The sequence below is a fragment of the Pelobates fuscus genome, chromosome 5, assembly GCF_036172605.1.
Source record: "Pelobates fuscus isolate aPelFus1 chromosome 5, aPelFus1.pri, whole genome shotgun sequence".
In the NCBI taxonomy this organism is placed as follows: Eukaryota; Metazoa; Chordata; class Amphibia; order Anura; family Pelobatidae; genus Pelobates; species Pelobates fuscus.
Window position 1 is genome coordinate 292684266 of NC_086321.1, and position 22775 is coordinate 292707040.

General features: G+C 48.1%; 1 protein-coding gene across 2 annotated transcripts in view; it reads left to right on the top strand.

Moving 5' to 3' along the window:
* Positions 1-22775, top strand: part of LOC134611511 (colorectal mutant cancer protein-like) — a 159472-nt gene that overhangs the window by 26258 nt on the left and 110439 nt on the right. The window contains exon 1 of one of the 2 annotated variants that reach the window (XM_063455446.1): positions 8424-8534. The exons of the other annotated variant lie outside the window; for it this stretch is intronic. Within the exon in view, the coding sequence (XP_063311516.1) occupies positions 8468-8534 (67 nt within the window). The 5' untranslated portion in view covers positions 8424-8467. Of the gene's footprint in view, positions 1-8423; positions 8535-22775 lie in introns of those variants that run through there. 2 annotated transcript variants of the gene reach the window in all.

Genomic DNA, 22775 nt, shown 5'->3' on the forward strand with positions numbered 1-22775 from the left:
ACTACATACCATAAGCACACATATTAGATCCTCTACAATAACACATAACACATCCCCTACACACTCCACTCCCTGTGAGCGAACTCATGGGTGGGTGGAACATATAAGTGTACTTATGATTGGGCCTTATGGGCATACTCACCGTCAGGCACTGGGGCCCAGACTTTGAGCTGTGTAGGAGGCCCCCAAAAAATGGAGCTGCTTCCAATTCTCCCAGAACGTTGAATTTTGTGACCACAGTTGCAAACAGCCTCCAGAGGTCCTGTTCTACACCCAGGGGAGGGCTGGCAGCCTTAGGCCTGGGGGGCAAAACCAGTCAAGTGGCCCATTGCGCCACCAAATCAGTTCACCATCCATGCCCACCTTTTTCTGGTTTTATAACGGATATTGATGTTATGCTAATCAGTAGCTCTTTGCCATACCCCCTCCTTCACGGCTCTGACTTTCAATGTTGTCAGAGCACAGTCTGAGAATCTCTGAGCCTGTGCTCTGACTCACTAACTGAGCGCCGGAACCACGAGGGAGAGGATATGATCTGACTGCACCTACTGCTGGTGCGCACCAGTGGACCACCAGCGAATCGTTTAAATTAAATATGCTGGTGTACCCAACTTGTGAGCTGTGTTGGCCACCGGGTGCCTCTGTTGTCATGGCACCCTGCGTGACCGCACAGCTTGCCCACCCCAACGGCTGGCCCTGCTGACACACACTGATGTTACTACTTAGACATCCCTCAATATTAATACAGAGATGAGAGTAAACACCAATAAACTGTGGAAACAGAGCTGATCCCCCCAAATTTATAAAGGTTTGCTTAGAGGATTTATTCAAGATTAAATCATGCCTCCTCCTCTCTCCCCCATGCGCTGCTCTGTAGGCTGGGAGGAAGTAAAGAGTAATCACAGTTTCCCAGCACAACGCCACCTGTGGCTGCATGGGAAACAGCTGTTTAATGTAATGCTTGCAGGACAGCCAGCTGCCGCAGAACCTCTTTGTTTCCGTCTCTGCAAAGGGCTCCAGGCACTACTTGTTGTGAGTTTGAGCCACTGTAAATTAGGGGCAGAGGGCACTTGCACTGCGGTCAAGACGGGTCTTGGCAGGAGGAGAGTGCAGTGCAATCAGTGCACTCCCCTCCTGTGGGTCACCAGTAGACTGGTGCACCTGCCCAGGATCAGAGCCGGTGCAAGGATTTTTGCCGCCCTAGACAAAATATAAATTTGCCCCCCCCATGTGACATCACAATGCCCCACCCATATGATCTGCCATATGAACTAACGCCAGTGCTGCACACAGTGTGTGTTTACATTAAAAAGCCTGCAGGGACCAGCTATAGACACCAGAACCACTTCATTAAGCTATAGTGTCCCTTTAATGTGAGGTAAATTATAGATTAGTGTCACTAATAATATACTAGATTGCCTACTTACAATTAGATGAGGATGATGATGGGCTGCAGTTTGGCTCCACTGGTCTGGTGTAGAACAGGACCTCTGGAGGCTGTTTGCAACTGTGGTCACAAAATTCAACGTTCTGGGAGAATTGGAAGCAGCTCCATTTTTGGGGGGCCTCTTACACAGCTCAAGGTCTGGGCCCCAGTGCCTGACGGTGAGTATGCCCATAAGGCCCACTCATAAGTCCACTTATATGTTCCACCCACCCATGAGCTCGCTCACAGGGAGTGGAGTGTGTAGGGGATGTGTTATGTGTTATCTAATATGTGTGCTTATGGTATGTAGTGTATAGGGATACCAGTTTGTGCAGGTGATGCATTGTGTTTGTGTGTAGTGGAAGCAGTGTGTATTTGTGTATGAGGGATGTATTATGTGTTTCTGGTTGTGTGTGAGGGATGCATTGTGTGAATCTGTGTTTGTATGCATAAGGGATGCAAGGTGTGTGTCTGTATGTGTGTGCACTGAGTGTAAGAGATGCATTGTGTTTCTGTGTGTATGTAAGAAAAACAGTGTGTGTGTTTGCATGTGTGTGTAAGGGTTTGCATTGTATGTTTCTGTGTATGTGTGCAAATGATGCATTGTCTTTGTGTGTAAGGGTTGCATTGTGTGTGTGTGTAATGGATGCATTGTGTGTTTCTCTGTGTGTAAGGGAAGCATGTTCTGTTTCTGTGTATGTATAGGGATGCATTGTGTGTTTCTGTGTATGTATAGGGATGCATTGTGTGTTTCTGTGTATGTATAGGGGTGCATTGTGTGTTTCTGTGTATGTATAGGGATGTATTGTGTGTGTGTGTGTGTGTGTGTGCGCGTAGTGTTAAAGAGCTCCCTGTCTTGCCCCCTGTCCTATAGAGCTGTCCCTTCTCTCCCTTAGAGCTCTCCCCTGCCCCTTAGTGGTCTCTCCTCTCCCCCACCCTCCCCTAGCGGTCTCTTCTCACCCTTACCCACCCTCCCTGTGCTCTTCTCATCCCCCCTCCACCCTCCCTGTGTTCTTCTCACTCCTCCCTCTGTGTGTTCTCACCCCCCCTGTGTTCTTCTTACCCCCCTCCTCCCTGTGTTCTTCTTACCCCCCTCCTCCCTGTGTTCTTCTTACTCCCCCCTTGTTCTTCTTACCCCCTTCTTCTTATTACTCCCCCCTTCTGCTTACCCCCTTCTTCTTCTTCTTACCCCCTCTTCTTCTTCTTACCCCTTCCTTCTTCTTCTTACCCCTTCCTTCTTCTTACCCCCTTCTTCTTCTTACCCCCTTCTTCTTACCCCCTTCTTCTTCTTACCCCCTTCTTCTTACCCCCTTCTTCTTCTTACTCCCCTCTCTTCTTCTTACTCCCCCCTCTTCTTCTTACTCCCCCTTCTTCTTCTTACCCCCTCTTCTTCTTCTTACCCCCTCTTCTTCTTACCCCCTTCTTCTAATTACTCCCCGCTCTTGTTCTTACTCCCCCCTTCTTCTTCTTACCCCCCTCTTGTTCTTATCTCCCCTCCTTCTTACTTCCCCTTCTTCTTACTCCCCCCTCTTATTATCCCCCCTCCCCTCTTCTTACTCCCTCTCTACCCTCTTCTTACTCCCCCTCCCCTCTTACTCCCCCTCTTCTTACTCCCCCCTCCCCTCTTCTTACTCTCCCCCCTCCCCTCTTCTTACTCTCCCCCCTCCCCTCTTCTTACTCTCCCCCCCTCCCCTCTTCTTACTCTCCCCCCTCCCCTCTTCTTACTCTCCCCCCTCCCACTTCTTACTCTCCCCCCTCCCCTCTTCTTACTCTCCCCCCTCTTCTTACTCTCCCCCTTCCCCTCTTCTTACTCTCCCCCCTCTTCTTACTCTCCCCCCTCCCCTCTTCTTACTCTCCCCCTCCCCTCTTCTTACTCTCCCCCCTCCCCTCTTTTTACTCTCCCCCCTCCCCTCTTTTTACTCTCCCCCCCTCCCCTCTTTTTACTCTCCCCCCTCCCCTCTTCTTACTCTCCCCCCTCCCGCTTACTCTCCCCCCTCCCCTCTTCTTACTCTTCCCCCCTCCCCTCTTTTTACTCCCCCCCCCCCTTCTTCTTACCCCCTCCCCTGTAGGTGGCCGAGCTGCACTCCAGTCCGCGGTCCTGGCCGGAGTGATAGGAAGGTGCTCAGTGTGCACCTTCCTGTCAGTCCGGCCGGGTACAGGAAACAGAAACTCCTGTTCCGCGCGGAACAGGAGTTTCTGTTTCCTGTACCCGGCCGGACTGACAGGAAGTGCACACTTAGTGTGCACCTTCCCATCACTCCGGCCGGGACCGCGGACCGGAGTGCAGCTCGGCCACCTACGGGGGAGGGGAGGGAGGGGAGGGAGGGGAGAAGCAGCTGCAGCCATCTGAGCGCTCTTTACAGAGCACTCTTTACAGAGCGCTCGGCGGCTGCAGCATTTAAAGGGCCGGCCCGCCGCGGCCGGTCCTAAAAGAATTTCGGGCGGCCTGGGGGGCAATTGCCTCCCTGCCCCCCGGCCCAGCCCGCCCCTGCCTACACCAGACCAGTGGAGCCAAACTGCAGCCCATCATCATCCTCATCTAATTGTAAGTAGGCAATCTAGTATATTATTAGTGACACTAATCTATAATTTACCTCACATTAAAGGGACACTATAGCTTAATGAAGTGGTTCTGGTGTCTATAGCTGGTCCCTGCAGGCTTTTTAATGTAAACACACACTGTGTGCAGCACTGGCGTTAGTTCATATGGCAGATCATATGGGTGGGGCATTGTGATGTCACATGGGGGGGGCGGCAAATTTATATTTTGTCTAGGGCGGCAAAAATCCTTGCACCGGCTCTGATCCTGGTGACCCACAGGAGGGGAGTGCACTGATTGCACTGCACTCTCCTCCTGCCCAGACCTGTCTTGACCGCAGTGCAAGTGCCCTCTGCCCCTAATTTACAGTGGCTCACACTCACAACAAGCAGTGCCTGGAGCCCTTTGCAGAGACGGAAACAAAGAGGTTCTGCGGCAGCTGGCCGTCCTGCAAGCATTACATTAAACAGCTGTTCCCCATGCAGCCACAGGTGGCGTTGTGCTGGGAGACTGTGATTACTCTTCACTTCCTCCCAGCCTACAGAGCAGCGCATGGGGGAGAGAGAGGAGGAGGCATGATTTAATCTTGAATAAATCCTCTAAGCAAACCTTTATAAATTTGGGGGGATCAGCTCTGTTTCCACAGTTTATTGGTGTCTACTCTGATGTCTGTATTAATATTGAGGGATGTCTAAGTAGTAACGTCAGTGTGTGTCAGCAGGGCCAGCCGTTGGGGTGGGCAAGCTGTGCGGTCACGCAGGGTGCCATGACAACAGAGGCACCCGGCGGCCAACACAGCTCACAAGTTGGGGACACCAGCATATTCAATTTAAACGATTCGCTGGTGGTCCACTGGTGCGCACCAGCAGTAGGTGCAGTCAGATTATACCCTCTCCCTCGTGGTTCCGGCGCTCAGTTTGTGAGTCAGAGCACAGGCTCATAGATTCTCACCCTGTGCTCTGACAACATTGAAAGTCAGAGCCGTGAAAGAGCGGGTATGGCAAAGAGCTACTGATTAGCATAACATCAATATCCGTTATAAAACCAGAAAAAGGTGGGCATGGATGGTGAACTGATTTGGTGGCGCAATGGGCCACTTGACTGGTTTTGCCCCCCAGGCCTAAGGCTGCCAGCCCTCCCCTGTTGATAGTGTTTTTCTGGTATTTGACTGAGGCTTTATTTTGACTTCCCTGATTTCTGGTATCCTTGACTTTTGGCTTTCCCCATCGTTGTGTCTCATTCTGTGTCCCTGACGTCGGCAAGTATTCTGACTATTCTCTGGTACGTTAAGTCCGGCCATTCTAAGGCCCGGTAAGACGTTACCTTTTAGTCCTAGGTGTGATAAAGTTCTACGTGCTGGATCAACTAAAATCCTGACACATACATACAGACATAGATGCATACTGACATACATAAATGCTGACATATATACATACATACAGAAATACTGACATACATACTGACATACATACAGACATACATACATAAATACATACATACAGGCATACATACATACTGATATACATGCATATTGACATACAGACATACATGCATGCTGACAGACATACATACAGACATACATACATACAGACATACATGCAGACTGACATACACACAGCTCATTTTTCAGCCCCCCCCCCCTGTTTCTTACCTTTTCCTTGCAGGAGGGTGGCTGGGGCTGGGCCCTCTTCAAGGCCTCCACGCTGTCTCTCCTCTCATGCGGAGTGAGCTGGGAGGAAGTTACCGCCCGTCACTTCCTCCCAGCAGCACTTGTGGTGCGGCTGAAATTTTTTTTAAAGGGACCCAGTCGCACTATTACACGCCACAGCGCTGACCGGGGCCCTGAAGATATAAGGCCCATTGGGTGGTCCTAAGTGCATGGGCCACCCAATGGGCCCCATGAGCGTGCAGGCTTCGGTGCAGCTGCACGGGCGGCAGTTCTGCTGCTACACGTGGCGCCCAGCCCTAATGAAGCAACATACGACAGTCAATGACCTTGCTATAAATCTCTCTACATCAGTATTATAAAATTGTCCAAAGTTGTGTATCAGTTTTCATGAAGCGTATAAATCTTTGTCTAGAAGATCTTTTCTATGGAGGAGAAATGCAAAAGTTGAATTTAATTGTTTAAGGCAGCTAATTGAAGCATATCAAGGATACTCCTTATTACATGCAAAATCTCATATACTTTCACAGGAAAGTATACATTTCTGAAGGTTTTGGATACTAATGTCACATTAATAATAATTTTCATTTGCTGTAAAGCAGATATATGCTATGCATTGTGAGTATATACATCAAAGCACTATCACTTTAATTGTTTTTGAATTGTGTTTTTCCTGTCCCTCTTGACTCATGTCTCGGACTGCCTCTCTGCTATTTCTAACTGGATGGCTGCCCACTTCCTTAAACTCAACTTGACCAAAACTGAAATTCTTGTCTTTCCTCCCTCAAGTGTTGCTACCCCTGTGTCTGTCTCCCTCCAAGTCAACGGTGCTTACATCAGCTCCACCACGCAGGCTCACTGTCTAGGTGTTCTCTTTGACTGCGACCTCTCCTTCACGCCTCATGTTCAGTCTATTGCCAAATCCTTCCACTTCCATCTCAAAAACATTGCGCGCATCGACCCTACATAACGCCAGATGCGACTAAGGTGCTGGTCCATTCCACTGTCCTTTCTCGCCTTGACTACTGTAATCCGCTTCTCAGTGGTCTTACATGCTCCCAACTTGCACCGTTACAGTCCATAATCAATGCAGGGGCGAGGCTCATCTTCCTGTCCGACCGCACCACCCACGCCTCACCCTTCTGTCAGTCCCTACATTGGCTTCCTGTAAGATATAGGGCTTAATTTACCCTTCTGGTTCTTGCTTTCAAATCTATACATAATGCTGCTCCCACCTATCTATCCTCCCTAAAGTATGTCCCGTCTAGGCCCTTACACTCTGCTGAAGACTTACGTCCCACCTCTGATGCTTGCCTTCAAGTCTTCTCGACAGCTGCACCGTTCCTGTGGAACTCACTTCCCTCCTCTGTTAGATGCTCACCCAGTCTCCACTCCTTCAAAAAATCATTAAAAACCCACTTCTTCATAAAAGCGTATCAATTAAACTGTAAACAGCTTTTCCGACTGATTCCTCTCTTGCAACTGTCATTAATCTAATACAATCCTTACCTTTTGTGTCACTTTACCCCACTCCCTCTAGCATGTAAGCTCATTGAACAGGGCCCTCAACCCCTCTGATCCTGTGTGTCCAACCTGTCTGGTTACAACTACATGTTTGCTCGTCCAACCACTGTAAAGCGCTGTGGAATTTGTTGGCGCTATATAAATAATATAATAATAATAATAATAATAATATATATTCACAATGCTCTTACAACATTGTTTAAATACACTTTAACTCATTTAGCACTATTTAATCTGTCTCCATATTGGAATTAGTGACCCACCGATATTGGGATACTGTGGAATAGTGGTTGACTTAACACAATATGGTGGAACTTAATCCCCACATTTGTTTGCTGAGATAGGTGATTTTAAGTAGCCTAATAAAATGCACACAGACAGTGGCCTAAACATGTAAACATATTAAAAATATAAAACTAAATCAAGCTCAGTATAATTTTTTATGCACCCTCCTATTTTATTTCTGCACCCAAGAAAATATCTCTTTTGTAAATACCTTATAACTATACGGTTATGAGAAATAGGTGTAATAAGGCGTGGCTATGATACTATGTTTAAATGTACGTCTAGAATTCCATAGTCTCCTTTAGATGTATTGAGTATTTAAATGTGTTTGTTTAAACCTATAGACACTTGGTTTCATACACACATCCAAACAAAGGCTTAACTAGAAAGCCCCGGGTACAGTGCAAATATTGCTCTTGGGACCCCCTCCACCTATCTGAGTGTCTCATACATCCCAAGAGCCCATCCATGTGTCTCATTCCTCCCCGGCCCCTCCATGTGTCTAATTCCTACCCGGCCCCTTCATGTGTCTCATTCCTCCCCGGCCCCTTCATGTGTCTCATTCAAACCCAGCTCCTCCATGTGTCTCATTCAAACCCAGTCTCATTACCCCCTCAGCCCATCCATGTGTCTCATTCCCCCCTCAGCCCCTCCATGTGTCTTATTCCCTCGCACCAGTCTTTCCATGTGTCTCATTCCCTTCCCCCAGCCACTCCATATGTCTCATCCCCTCCCTCCCCCCCTGCAGCTCCTCCATGTGTCTCAACAATGTTTTTACCTTTCTTAAAACATTCTGCACAATCTTTCCTGTTGTTACTGGTAAAGAAAGGCCAATTAAAATTGTTTGATGAAGTAGTTAGGATCACCGCTGCGGAGTATGGGCAAAAAAATCATAAGGACAAAATAAAATACATTTGCAATCAGGTACAATGTGCACTAGGTGACCGTGCCAAAACAGATTGCCATTTTTTTTTCCAGGACTAAGTGAGGAGATGGTGTATGCAAAATCTCTTTGGAAAGCAAAGATATGGAACAAGCTGCAGAATCAGCTCAGGACTCTGAGAAGTTGTCATCACTAGATCTTTGCGGTGGAGGTACCATCTAAGCCAGGAATATCAAATTAATTTGTTATAGAGGGGTTGTTTTACATGAAAGCACAAATCGTTTGACTGATGGACCATGGGAAAATTAGCTTAAAGCAACACTATAGTGTCAGGAATACGAACGTGTATTCCGTACTCTACAGTGTTAAAAACACATTGCAAATGGGCAGCTCCCTCTGCCCTTGATAAAGAGGGTTAAAACGTAATTTTTTTTTTCAGCACTGCACTAGTCCGCTACGGCTGACTCCACCCTCGCTTTGTCTCCTTAGCTGAGATCATCAAAATTGACAATCTCAGCCAATCCAGTGCTTTCTCTGAAAAGGCAGTGTTTACATAAACATTTTGAAGGGACAGGCTATAGACACCAGAATAAATAAAATAAGCTGTAGTTGTTCTGGTGACTATAGTGTCAGTTTAACAACGGAACCTGAACTTTGATTAATCTCTGCCCATTGCCAAATGTTGCCAGAGAACAGACACCCCATAAGAAAAGTAGTAGTTTTTTCTTAAAAATTAGGAAAAACAGAGGAACAAAAAAAAAGGATTCAAATGACATAGCTGCTCTAACTAACCATTATCTCCTTCTGCATCTGCCTTTTATCAATTTATCTCTGACTCTATGTGTATGCTTTTTCCCATCTTACTTCTCTCTGGGTCTGTCACCTAGCCATCTCATCTATGTGTATCTCTTTAGTCCATGGCAGTAAAATTCAAAGTAGTGCATGATGGGTGAGTTTGTGAGGTTATGTAAAATGAAAGGAACACTATAGTGCAGGAAATACAAACATGTATTCCTAACACTATAGTGCTGGAATACATATTTCAGCACTATTTTAGTACTATGGACTTGCCATGGTTGGCTCTGCCTCCATGGCTGAGATCATCAGTCTTACTAGTTTGTCACAGGCTGCTAGCACCAGCGGATGGAGTTGACAGAATTTGATTTCATGCCTGCTACATTGTTAAAGCCTGATGCTCCTACTGCACAGTGTGAAAAGTGAAGAGACAGTATCTAGCAGCTCTCCCGCAGCTCAATGCTTTGAATACATCCATGCATGTTCTCCCCTGCAGTTTCTGATAAGTCTTCTCTAGCTCCATTCTTTGAATTCCTCCCTCCCTCACTGTCCCCCCAGCTCTCCACTGCAGTTTCATCCAGGCAGACATTGAAAGCACTGTTCCCCAGCCAGACAGGACTTTGTCTGATACTCTGCATATAGACATTGAACTAAACTGTGTAGTAATGACCTCAAATAGTAATGCCTTACCTTTAGCACTGCAGTTGTTGTCAGACTGCATTTTCCATGAGTCTTAACCAGACATTCAGCTGGTTAAGTATCTTGAGAAATATAATGTTCTTGAACTGGAGTATTATTTTTTAAGGCTTTAGGATCATAAAGCATAAAAATATGTTTTTTTATAAAATATAAAATGAAACAAACTGAATAGTAGGTGACACTATAAGTAATAACCTTTAAGGGTTTCTCAAACCCTTTTTACGTTTTATCAGAATACGAACCTAATGCCATTATTCTGTAGGTTCCCCCAAACTAAACACTGAAAGAGCATTTAAAATTACCAGATTCTACTAATTACATGACGTAAAGTCATGATTTTATTAAGGACATGGAGGCGAATATTAGGCTTATCTCTTTCTTTTATTCCTCAGCAGCAAAGAAATGATATCAAGATACTCATAGAAAAGAAAAACAAAACCAATACCCTCAGAGGGTTAACCATCACATCATAACATCTTGGCCAATGAGAGCAGTCCACATTGCATATACTCTCATGTGACCCAAATCCACCTTCTTTCTTGGTGATGCCGAAGCCAATAGTCAATTAAACAAATCGAAACAAACTAACTGAAGCAACACAACCAGACAGACGAACAGCCGGTGTCCAGGAGGCAACTTTTTCTGAGGGAACGGATGCATTGAAACTATTACTACTACAGACTATCATTCATGTTACCACATTAGTGACTGAAACGGAAAAATAAAATTAGTTATGTTTAACTTAAGCATATTGCAGGTAACTACATCCTGGAATAATAATAATAATAACTAACAGCGAAAACAATCCAGACATTTAAAATCAATACCCATTGCGTACCTACGGTGGGACAAAAAAAGAACTTAAAACGTACCTGTATTGGGTGGGCTAATATTTGCCTCCGTGTCCTGAATAAAATCATGACTTTACATCATGTAATAAGTAAAATCTGGTAATTTATTAAATTATTAAAGGACACGGAGGCTCATTTTAAGCTAGTTCAAAGCTGAGAAATGACCATAGATGAGACATGTTCTGTAGGGCAAGTAATATTCTTTAAATGTAGATCCACAAGACCAATCTGCCATTCGAAGAAGATCTTCTAGTTTACAGCCCAAGTTGAAAGTCTTTGAAGCCATGGCCCCTCTAGTTGAGTGTGCGCCATATATGATGTATCTATGTGGGCCGAAGCCATTATCCATTTCACCCAGCGGGCTAGCGTCACTGTAGATACGGGGTGATGAGGCATTTTAATAGCCAAGAACAACTTGTTATATGCAGGATTCCTGAACACCTAAGTCTGTGCTTCATATTCCCATAGACAATCCACTGGGCAGAGGTCAACATTGTGAAACAATGGATAGGAAACCGTAGTAATCGATGACTTGGTACGTCTGGAAATGTTGAAGGAAACTCCTGTAGGGGTAAAGGAGCGTGCGTCAACACCCAGTGCCAGGGCCAGACTGGGGACACGAAGCAGCCCTGGAAAAAAATCTATGGCAGCCCCATAAGTTATTGTGCTATGTAGTGTGTGTTATATAAATACACACATATATATATATATTATTGGAATATTTATTTTTCAATTCAAAATATTAGTCCGTTTAGGGTTAAATAAATTATACAGTAAGGCATACTCACATGCAGACACACACAGAAGCTCACTCACTAGCAGATGCGCACACACACACACAGAAGCTCACTCACTCACTAGCAGATGCACACACACAAAGACATCCACACACACAGAGGCAGGCACCCACACACACACATACACAGAGGCAGACATCCACACACCAAACGCCACACACACACACACACACACACACACACAGGCAGACAGTCATACACACACAGGCAGATAGCCACACACTCACACACACACACACACACACACAGGCAGACAGCTATACATACACACAGACAGTGTCACACACACACAGGCAGACAGTCATACATACACACACACACACACACACAGGCAGACAGTCACACACACATACCAAAAGCCACACACACACACACACACACACACACACACACACACACACACACAGGCAGTCACACACACACAGGCAGTCACATACACACACACACTGACCTGCTTCTTACCTCCACATCCCTTGGAGCTCCTGGAGGCTGGTTGTTGGGGAAGCAGGGACTCCTTCCTGCTTCCCATGCTGCAGTTAGCCAGGCCCCCGCCGCATGCTTAGCTCCACTCCCGCCGCACGTTAGGCTCCTCCCCAGCCGCACGCTACGCTCCGCCCCTGCCGCAAATTTCATTTTATTTTTGTAATGATCCCGGCGGCCATGTGTGAGCTGTGGCGGCCGCCTGGCTCCCCCTGCTCCCATGGGGTCCTGTGCGGCCGCACAGCTCGCACATGGCCGGCCGGGATCACAGGAGCCTGTTCAGTTCGGAATGGGGCTGTCAGCCCAGCCCCAGGTGCCGCGGCCCACCGGGAAATTTCCCGGTATCCTGGTGGGCCAGTCTGGCCCTGTCCAGCGCTCGGACATCTGAAACCTGTTTGCATGATATCAGACAGAGGAGCATGGCCAATTTTGCGGACAGCTGTTTAAGCATGAGTTCTGCATTTGGTCGCCAGTTTTCCAACAGGTTGAGAACCAGATTCACATCCCATAATGACATGTATCGAGGTTAAGGTGGTCGTGCAAATGTAATGCCCCGTAGGAGTCAACACACCAATAGCTGTTTACCATCCGGAGCCACATCTAGTCCACGATGGCTAGAAGAGATTGTCAATCTATAGAAATTAATAGTGCAATATGCCAAACCTATACAGGTCATACAGATCCATAAGGAAATGTAACAGGTAACTCACAGGAGCACATACAGGATCAACCTGTTGTTCCATGCACCAACAACTCCATGTGTTCCAGGCATGATCGTAGGATCGTCTTGTTCCAGGGGCCCAGGCTCCCACCAGTAAGTCAAGAGTTGATTGTGGAACATCTTGCACAACCCAGGGTCCCCAGATAGGAGCCATGCTAAGATTCTGAGGTGTCCTTGAATCAAAAGGGGATGTGGGTTCCAATCGGGATCCAGTAAGAGTTGCATTGAATCGGGCAGTAATCTGGGAAGATCGATAGACATCTACATGAGTGAAGGGAACCAAGGTTGTGCAGTCCAGAATGGGGCTATGAGAACCAAAGACGTCTGAGACAATATTTTTTTGTAATTTTTTTTGTTATTTTTTTTTGCAGTGCATATAAACTTAACACATGCACATGGGGTACCCCGCAATCCTCATGCTTTTTTCAGACATCATTAACATTGAGGTATACGTTAGTGTGTCACGACTACTAGTGTAGTCCAGCACGCAGAAACTATGTAAACATATACATAGACAAGAAAAGGAAAATAAAAGGACAGAGCATAAACCGGACCTTACAATGGACGGACTAATACGCTAGAGACAGAGAATGGTCAAAGGGAAAGCCAAGGTCAAGGAAGCCAGAAAATACACAATACCGTTTACACAAGCCAAGTCAGGGAAACCAGAATTCAGAATAACCAGGGAAAAGCCAAGATCAGGATACCAGGAAATCAGATTCACAAAGATAAAGCACTCTCAGGAAACCAGGAACAGGAAACCACGACAGGGCTGGGGTGAGCTAGGGATTTAAATATATAGGGCGACCTCTGACCCCAAAACGTGTGTGCGCGTTGACGTTGTGATGTCACGCGCACGTCAGTATAAACTACGAGGACGGAGCTATGTTTAGGCGCGACCACGCGGTCAGCGCCATTTTGGATCTGGGCACGACGGCCGGAGGATGCAGGGAAGCGGTTGTCGGCTCGCCGGCGAGCAGGTAAGCTCGTGCTGTCGGCGAGGCTGTGCCGGTTGGGCACAGCCGTGCCACGCGGCGGGCCGGCAACCGCGACATAGTGCTTGCACCATTTTATAGTTAGGGTAAGTAACAAGACACAGGCTAGGCAAGTAACAACATTGAATAAGTAGGTAAGTAAGGAACACATGATAATGGTTCTGAACAGTGCACATTATAATCCTGCACATTTTTGGTTTTAAACTAGGAAGTAAACCCGGCTAGGCGCTCGTATCTTTGGTAATTGCTCGGTACCAAGTGGGGACAGGTTTGGCGAGGGATACTGTAGAGTATGTCACCCCAGATAGCCCCCAGCGCACCTGAGTAACACATTGTATGTATGGTAGTGTACATGCCAGGTTTACTGATTAACTGTCTACGTGCTAGGTAAGACAACAATTAGAGAGTGTGCTAGACAGCTTATAAGTGCCGCTGGGTACTGCTTTAGGTAGGTAGGGAGTGAATGCAGGCATGGAATAATCTAACTCTGTGGTGCCTGTCTGCTAGGGTGTCGTTTAGGAGCTTTCAGCCCACTCCACATAGAGGCTGTGGGGGAGAGTCCTTCTCCATGGTGGGTGGCACTTGTGTGAGAGTAGCCAGGTAGTGTTTGGGGCTGACTTCCCTCCAGCCCTGGATCATTGTAGGGGCCAGCACCACTAAGCCATGGACTCGGGTGCTCTGTGAGTCCAAGTCCTTCCCACACTTGGGGCTGCAGGAGGTCCTGATGTTATGACACCGGTTCGGTCCTCCGCTTACGTGGATGGTGCATCCGGGGTAGTCCCTTGATCCAGGAGGGCATTCTCTGCGTGGTACAGAAGTGTGCTCGAAGCTGGTGCCCGGAGGGGGGCTTTCACGCTTTCTTTTTCTGTCTCCGTTTTCCAGGCGCTGCGGGTGAGTAGGTAGTTGGACGGGAGCAACCATGCGTTCCCTCAGTTTGGCCCAAGACTTATCAAATATAGCCTCCAGTGATGTCGCTGTGCAGCGGTCGGTCTGTTGCCACTGTATGTTTATGGGTTAAAGCTTGGTCGCGTCCGCCATTTATGAGTCAGGATCTTCGCTGGAGAGGCTTGTGATTTCCTCCTTGCCTTGCCGCTTCCAGGTAGCAGGTCACCGGGGACCGGGATCACCCCCACCGGTTTGGGGGGGGGGGGGGGGGGGGGTGGAGCATGGCTGACACAAGGTAGGTTGTGGAGTCAGGGGATCGCCCGTCTCCTCTGAGCTTCGTCTGTGGTTTGCTGCAGATTTCCGATGCGAGCTCTCTGACACGGATTGGGTCGGGATTGATGTCGTTCGTTTAGCAGGTCTCTCCCCGCGTGAAAGGGGCATAAGTAATTGTGTTCAAGCTGAGTACCCGGGTGGATCTCCCTGTTTGTAGCTGACCGTGCCGGAGCCTGTTTCCCACACGTCCAGTGGGCTTGGCGGTCAGGCTCCGCCCCGACAATATTTGTTTTAAAGCTACAGTAAGCACTATATTTTGTTGCATTTTTTATTTTTCAACTGGCATCCCTCTCATCACTACACTATCGGAGGTCTTTGAATATTCCATATAAATCCTAGAAGTGGGGATTGTACCACTCTACGCCCTATTAACCAGAGCCGGATTGAGCTCTGAAAAATGTGAGTACTATCTACCTCATTCATATAAACCTTTCGAGTTTCTACATACATACTGTACCATTGGAGTTATTCTCTGGATTGAAAGTTACGTTTGGCCTAGGATCTGCTATCAACTGGTTCCTGTTTCCTCTACCAGTTTACATTTCCATCTTGGAGTGTTTTTATTTGGACTATTTATTATTTTAGTATTTTTAATTATAGACGCTACCTTTTTCCTATCCTGCTATCTATATTTGTTCTATGGGGTCTAGGAGGGAACCCTATTTTAAAAGGTGAGCTACCATTATTTGAGATTTGTTAGCGCTGATCCATTTCTGATTATTTCCGACTTTAGGGTCTACGTCTGGTGTGGCACAGGCCATATCGGGGACCGCAAGGCGTGGGCACTCTGCCCGAAGCTTATTCCTCGTGGTCTTGTCTAGAGGCTTCCTAATCCTAGTTGCGATATACTGGGCCACGTGATTGGTCGGGTACCATTCAGCGACTGAGGGTTTTGCAGGGCATCGGAGTCAAACATGGGTTCTCCCTGTGAGCCGAGGATAGCGGAAGCGTCCGCCACCTTCTTAGTGCTGGTGGCCATTTTTGTAGCCAAACTACATTCCAGAGATGAGTTCCCCGAATCAATAGAGCCGATCCCATCAGGCTCATCCGTGACCTCCTCAGAATCCGAACCAGAGTCGGAAGAATCTGTCAGGGCTTTTGCCCTCTTCCATGTCCACACCGCTTTTTTCTGGCGGGTGGCTCATTTACGCGGCTCATTTACCACTTCCTTAATATTAACAGGATGCAACATGTCCATCAATCTAGTTTTGGAGGCATGCTCACCCTTGTAGTGGGTCTTCTACGGCCACTAGGGACCACCAGCTTATCAATAGAAGCCTTAGGGCATGTCGAGCCAGAGGCACGACTAGATGCCAGAATAGCAGTAGAAATAGAGTGGAACACGTTGACCGACATCACCCCCATTGCAGTAAAAATGGCCTGGGTGACCGATTTGGTCATTGTAGCGTCCAGGAGCGAGTGGAACTTCTCCGAGTTCATCTGCTCCATGGAAGCTATGTCCTCCCCCAGTTGGGTTGGGGGTCTAGGGACAGGGGTCATTCCTTGCCTAGTGGCATTCTCAGTAGTGGTAGGGGCATTAATTCCCAACTCCTTATGGGCCTGCATAATGACCAAATATGGGGCAGCACACTTGCACTGGAGAAAAAACTAAGTGACAGGTATCCTCTGTTACACAGAATGGAGGAACCTGCGTTGCCCAGAAGGGAGGACTGTCTGAAACTGGTAATAGGCACACTAGGACAAAGCACAGCACAATCACAGCAAATTTACTGGCAGCTTACCGAGTGCTCCCTCAGGAATAGCCCCAGGGGAGAACTGGCAAGCTGCCAAGCAACACAGGCAGCCAATCAGCTCGTGCCCGCCCCAAAACAAGCAGCGTGAGCCGGGGAAAAAGCGCGGCACACACAAGATGGCCGCTGCCATGCGCAGACGCGAACTGCACGTGTGCAAGCGGCGCCAGTCGCAGTATAGACCTGACCGGAGGGCATTCACCACAACCTGCCCTGATGCCAGAGGGAGACCCTGGACAACGGGGGCACCGAGGCCGTGACCACCATGGGTAATAAACTACCTGAAATCTAGGCAGGAAGAGTGGTAGCCACAGGGGGTGGGGAACCCTGAAGAAGAATAAAAAATGGAGGGTCAAAGAAAATAGGCCTGTTTCGGGGGCGTGGCCTGGAGCTCAAGGGAAGCAGTCGCATGTTCGAGTAGCTCCGTGCTACCCAGGCCTACCAACTAAGCGAAACGAACACCCACACACGGTAATCACCTCCACGAAAAGATGTCACAGCAGAAAAGCAGGAGGCAAACGGAAAAATCAGAAAAAAGCAATTTTTTTCGGTGCCCGCAGCACACAAAACAAAGCAACGGCCCTGTCAGACGGAACGCAGCAAGATGGCGCCGACAGCGCGCAAAGCGGGGAGCGGGAAACCGCCAACCCAGAAGCACCGGTCACCCAGGGTATGCTGCAACGTATGTTTGATAACATGCACGATAAGCTACACCATACCATGCAGACAACCCTGAAAGAACTCACGACGGACCTCCGGGCACTGGAGACACGAACCTCCGAGCTGAAGGGAAACATGGCGGAGCAGGCAGAGACACAGAGCGACATGAGGACCACGATGGAGGAAATGAGGGACACTATGGAGGCCTTTGAAAACAAACTAGCTGACCTGGAGGACCGATCCCGGCGCAATAACCTCCGGATTCGGGGGATAGCTGAATCTGTCGGGCCGGCGGACCTGCACGCCCACCTCCAAGGCCTACTCAAAATACTGGCACCCGACCTCCACCAAGACATGCTATTATTGGACCGCTACCACAGGGTCCCAAAACCGAGATTCCTGACTAATGAAGCACCGAGAGACGTCCTAGTGCGAATGCACTACTTTCATGTGAAGGAGGTGATTATGCGGGCCAGTAGACAGCGCCCCGTCCTCCCTGCACCCCACAGCGACACAGCGATATACGCGGACATATCGGCCGCCACACTGCGGAAGAGAAAATCCTTCTCAGCCATCACGGAACATCTCAGGCAGCACAAGCAACCATACCGCTGGGGCTTCCCGGTCAAGCTCCTGATACCAAGGGAGGGTAAACTGACAGTCATCACGACACCGGAGGCAGGTATGAAGGCCCTCCGAGAATGGGGCATACCACCCCCACGCAACAAGCCACAGCAGACAGAGCGGAGCGGATCCACCTCGCAGTGGCAGCGAATGCCCCACAACAAATGTAGCAGAAATGTAGCCTTCACTCTCAAACACTTGGAAGTAGACAGGGAGGGAAGATATGTGGTGGTGGTGGGCATACTCAACGATGTAACTTACACGATTGTTAATGTATACGCCCCTAACTCAGGACAAAGAAATTTCCTACATAAAATCATTGCAAAGATCACGCAAATACAAGAAGGGACCACTGTAATATGCGGGGACTTTAATTTAGTTATGGATCCCCTGATAGATTCCACGATCTCTCCCAAGGCACCCAGGTTGCGGGTTCTCAAAAGACAAAGCAGGGGGGCGTGGCCGGCAGAGCACTGAACCAGACGTCTATCTGTGGAGCTCCGACAGGAATCCACAGAAAAAGAAAGAAAAGCCGTAAAAAAACAAATTTTACTCACAGCACGAGACCCACGAACCCCCAGAGAACGAAATGGGGCGCAAGAATCGACAAAGAGCACGACCCGAACCCCCGCGTATGCCTGATATCAGGCTCTCCTTCAGCAGGCCTGAACCGCGGCTGCAGCCCAAGATGGCGCCCGAAGCCCACACAGACCCAGAAGCCTCGGAAGACTCTCAGGAGGGAGAGGAATCGATTCCCTCATCCGTACAGGGGGAGACCCCCCACACCTCGGAGTCGGAAGAAGACTCATCCCCATCCACTAAAGGGGACATTAAGAACCTGCTAACGGACCTGAGAAAGATCTGGAAGGCAGATCTGGCAGAGGCACAAAATGAAATGGGGATTATACACCAAAAAGTGAAAGAGGTGGAGGAGAGAGAAACCGCCAGAGACAGCCACATACAAAGCAACAGCAGCCAAATAGCGGAACTCACCGCTCAGGTACGCCAGATGCAGCGGGCAATGACACTGCTCGAAACCAGACACAGACAAAGGAACATCTGCATTAGGGGTATCCCAGAGTCTGTCGAGGGGGAGCACTTATTGGAGTTCGCCAGGAACTCGATAGCAGCTTTAGGAATCAAAAGCGAAGCAACCTCACCCGCCATAAAAGCAGCATTCAGGGTGAAAAAGTCCGCTGCAGCACCTAGCGACGCCCCGAGAGACACAATCGCTCTCACAAGAGACATAGCGGTACGAGCCGCGATCATAGCCAGATCCAGGGAATTACAAACCATACACTACGAAAACACTACACTGGCGATATACAGTGATCTCCCTTTTGCAGTATTGGTAGAAAAGAGGAAACTGGCACCCATAGCAAAGAGACTAAGAGACAATTCCGTGAAGTACAGATGGGGAGCGGACGGGTCACTCTTGGCAATGTCGGGAACAGGACAGGTCACCCTCACTTCCTCCGAGGAACCAGAACCTTTCCTCCGCAGCCTTAATGCACTAACAGACAGACGACAACAAATGCTACCGGAGCCTACACCAAAGAAACGAGCTGACCCCAAGGGGCACGACAAACTGACCCCAATGGCTCAGGGCCACACCGCACCACGGTGGAGACTGGAATCTGCGGTAGTAAAGACCCTTCCACTGCAAAAATTATGGGGCTCGGGGAACACTACCTGAAGAGTTCCAGCGCAAACTTACACTACGAGGACGGCAAAACAAGCCTACTATCAAAGACGAGAGACCGAGGACACAACTCAAATCTAGAGACACTTTACTCTAACCCTAGACATTACAAGTTAAACTAGCATAATTTAACATAATTTAACCTAGTATCATATATCCTTAACATGTAATTGTTGTTTGACTATATGTGACAAGGACCCATACCCAGCATTGCAAATGTTTATATTTTATTATACTTTACTCTACCCATATATTGGTCACGTTGTAAGATTTATGTGCAAAAGCAAATAAAATGCAAATTTAAAAAAAAAAAAAGACAAAGCAGGGCACTCCAGAAACTGATACTTAACCATCACTATTATGATGTATGGAGGGCTACACACATAGGGGAAAGAGGATACACGTTTTTCTCCACAGTACACAATACATATTCTAGGATCGACGGGATACTGATGAAAGGGCAACAACTGACCCAGGTTCGGAGCTGCACTATAGAACAGATCACTTGGTCTGACCACGCCCCAGTGGTGGTGACCTTAACCGACTGGCTGCCCGTTGGTGAACGGGTTCTGTTTAAAACTGGTTGTTTGGTATACAAGGCTATCCATGGCATGGGATCAGACTATCTGAAGGATAAATTCACACGCTATGCTCCCAGTCGATCCTTGAGATCGGCTGATTTGGACTTATTGAAGATTCCAAATTTCAAAAAGAAAAAGTGCGGAGGGAGGACGAGTGATGTTCAGGGAGCGCAACTTTGGAACTCCCTGCCCCTGACATTAAGACTTGAGAATGATCTACTGAAGTTCCGCCGGAGCTTAAAAACAGTCTTATTTGCTCAGGCGTACGGGATTACATGAAAATTTTAACCCTGGTTTAAATGCACTTGATTTTAATGCTGTTGTTTGCTGGATATTGTTTTATCTGTTTTTATTGCTGGTATGCGCATCGAGACCCTATGGGTAACAAGACTGCGTTTCTTAAGAATTTTTAATAAATAAATAAATAATAATAAACCGACCTCTATGAGTCGACCCACAGGAGCCCATGAAGGCTCAACGACTCCCTACTCACGAACCCCCAGTTCTGCAACACGATAAAACTAGAACTCCAAAACGACTTCACGACCAATTCCATAGATAACATGTCACACAATACAGTCTGGCAAGCCCATAAGGCAGTGGCCAGAGGGTTGCTGATCCAAAGAGCAGCATATCTGAAACGAAGAGCAGAAACCCAACTACGAAACTGGCAAAAAGAACTGCTGGACCTCACGGCCCTAAACCAAACAGCCCCGTCCCAAGAAACTAAACGCTGTATCATGCAAATCACGCAGGACATACACAAACAGGCATTGGAAAAAACTGGCCAATACCTCCATAAACTCAAAGCAACTCATTACACTCAGGGAAACAAAGTGGGGAAACTGGTAGCCCAACGCCTCAAGACACTCCAAAACAAGCAAAAGATAGCATTCCTCCATAATGAGGCAGGCCACAAAGTCACGGCCCCGAAAGACATAAGCAATGTTTTTGCGAGGTACTATACATCGTTATACAACCTAGCAGAAGATGCCCGTACACACCAACCAGAGACACTAGCTATGCAATAATATCTACACGGGATCCACCTACCCACATTCACATCCAGCCAACAACAAACGCTCTCCAAAGACATTACTGACGAGGAGGTGGCGGAGGCGATCCAGCAACTGCCGACAGGCAAGGCCCCAGGCCCGGACGGCTTCGCCAACTGCTACTACAGGATCTTTAAGTCCACACTCACACCGTACCTCACAAGGGCATTCAATGAGGCCACAAAACGACAACAACTGCCCACAGAAACACTGTTAGCACACATCATCACACTCCCGAAACCAGGGAAAACCCCCACATGCCCTCAAAATTTCCGGCCCATCTCCCTACTGAACACAGATGCTAAACTCTATGCCAAAATATACGCCCACATATATACATAATAAATATATTACCACAAGTGATCCACACGGATCAGGTGGGCTTCATAAAAGGTCGCCAAGGGGGGGACAACACCAGGAAAGTGCTAGATGTTATCTACAGTGCACAGCGCATAGGAAAGGAAGCCGTGGCGGTAGCGCTGGACGCCGAAAAAGCCTTTGACCGGCTGGGATGGGAGTTCCTGGAAGCGGTCCTCACTAAGTTCGGGACTCCAGAGGGCTTCATCTCGGCGGTCAGAGCCTTATACCATAATCCCTCAGCCCAGGTCCTCAATGCAGGGTTCGTATCAGACACCTTCAGCATCTCCAATGGCTCCCGCCAAGGATGCCCATTATCTCCACTACTATACGTCATGGCCTTGGAGCCCTTGGCGGCAGCCATAAGACAGCACCCCTCGATCCATGGAGTGCGAGTGGGAGGCAGAGAATATAAAGCGAACCTGTTCGCTGACGACATCATGTTGACTTTAACCCAACCCCACATCTCACTTCCTAATTTAGTAGACACCATAACGGAATATGGGAAGCATTCCTATTACAAGCTTAATGTAACCAAGACCCAAGCCATGGGAATTGGGATCCCCAAAGATAGCCTAGCCAGACTCACCTCAGCCTTTCCCTTCGACTGGAGAACCGATCATATCACGTTCCTGGGAATCAAAATCCCGGTCCACCTAGCCAAACAGTTCACGATCAACTATGTTGCACTCCAAAGACAACTCATGCTAACTATAGAGGGATGGGAGGGTAAATGTCTCTCCTGGATAGGCAGAATAGCAGCCCTAAAAATGATGCTACTCCCTAAATTCCAATACCTCCTGCGCACCCTACCGATACCCTTGCCAACATCCTTCCTCAGGTCCATGCAAAGCTTATTGGCAAAATACATCTGGGAAAAAAAGAGACCCAGGGTAGCAATGGCACTCCTTCAACAGCCCGTTCGTACCGGGTGCCTAGGGGTACCCAACTTACACGCGTACTACAAAGCGGCACAACTAATGGCAGTCAAAGTAGCCGCAGCTGATGGGGACGCTCCGCAATGGACCCGTCTGGAAGCACATTGGGCGGGAAAACAAAACTTACGCAATCTGTTTTGGCTCCCCAAACACCTACGCCCACCACACATAGACCCCCTCCCCACCACGACCCTAACACTGAAAATATGGGACGAGGTCAGAGGAAAG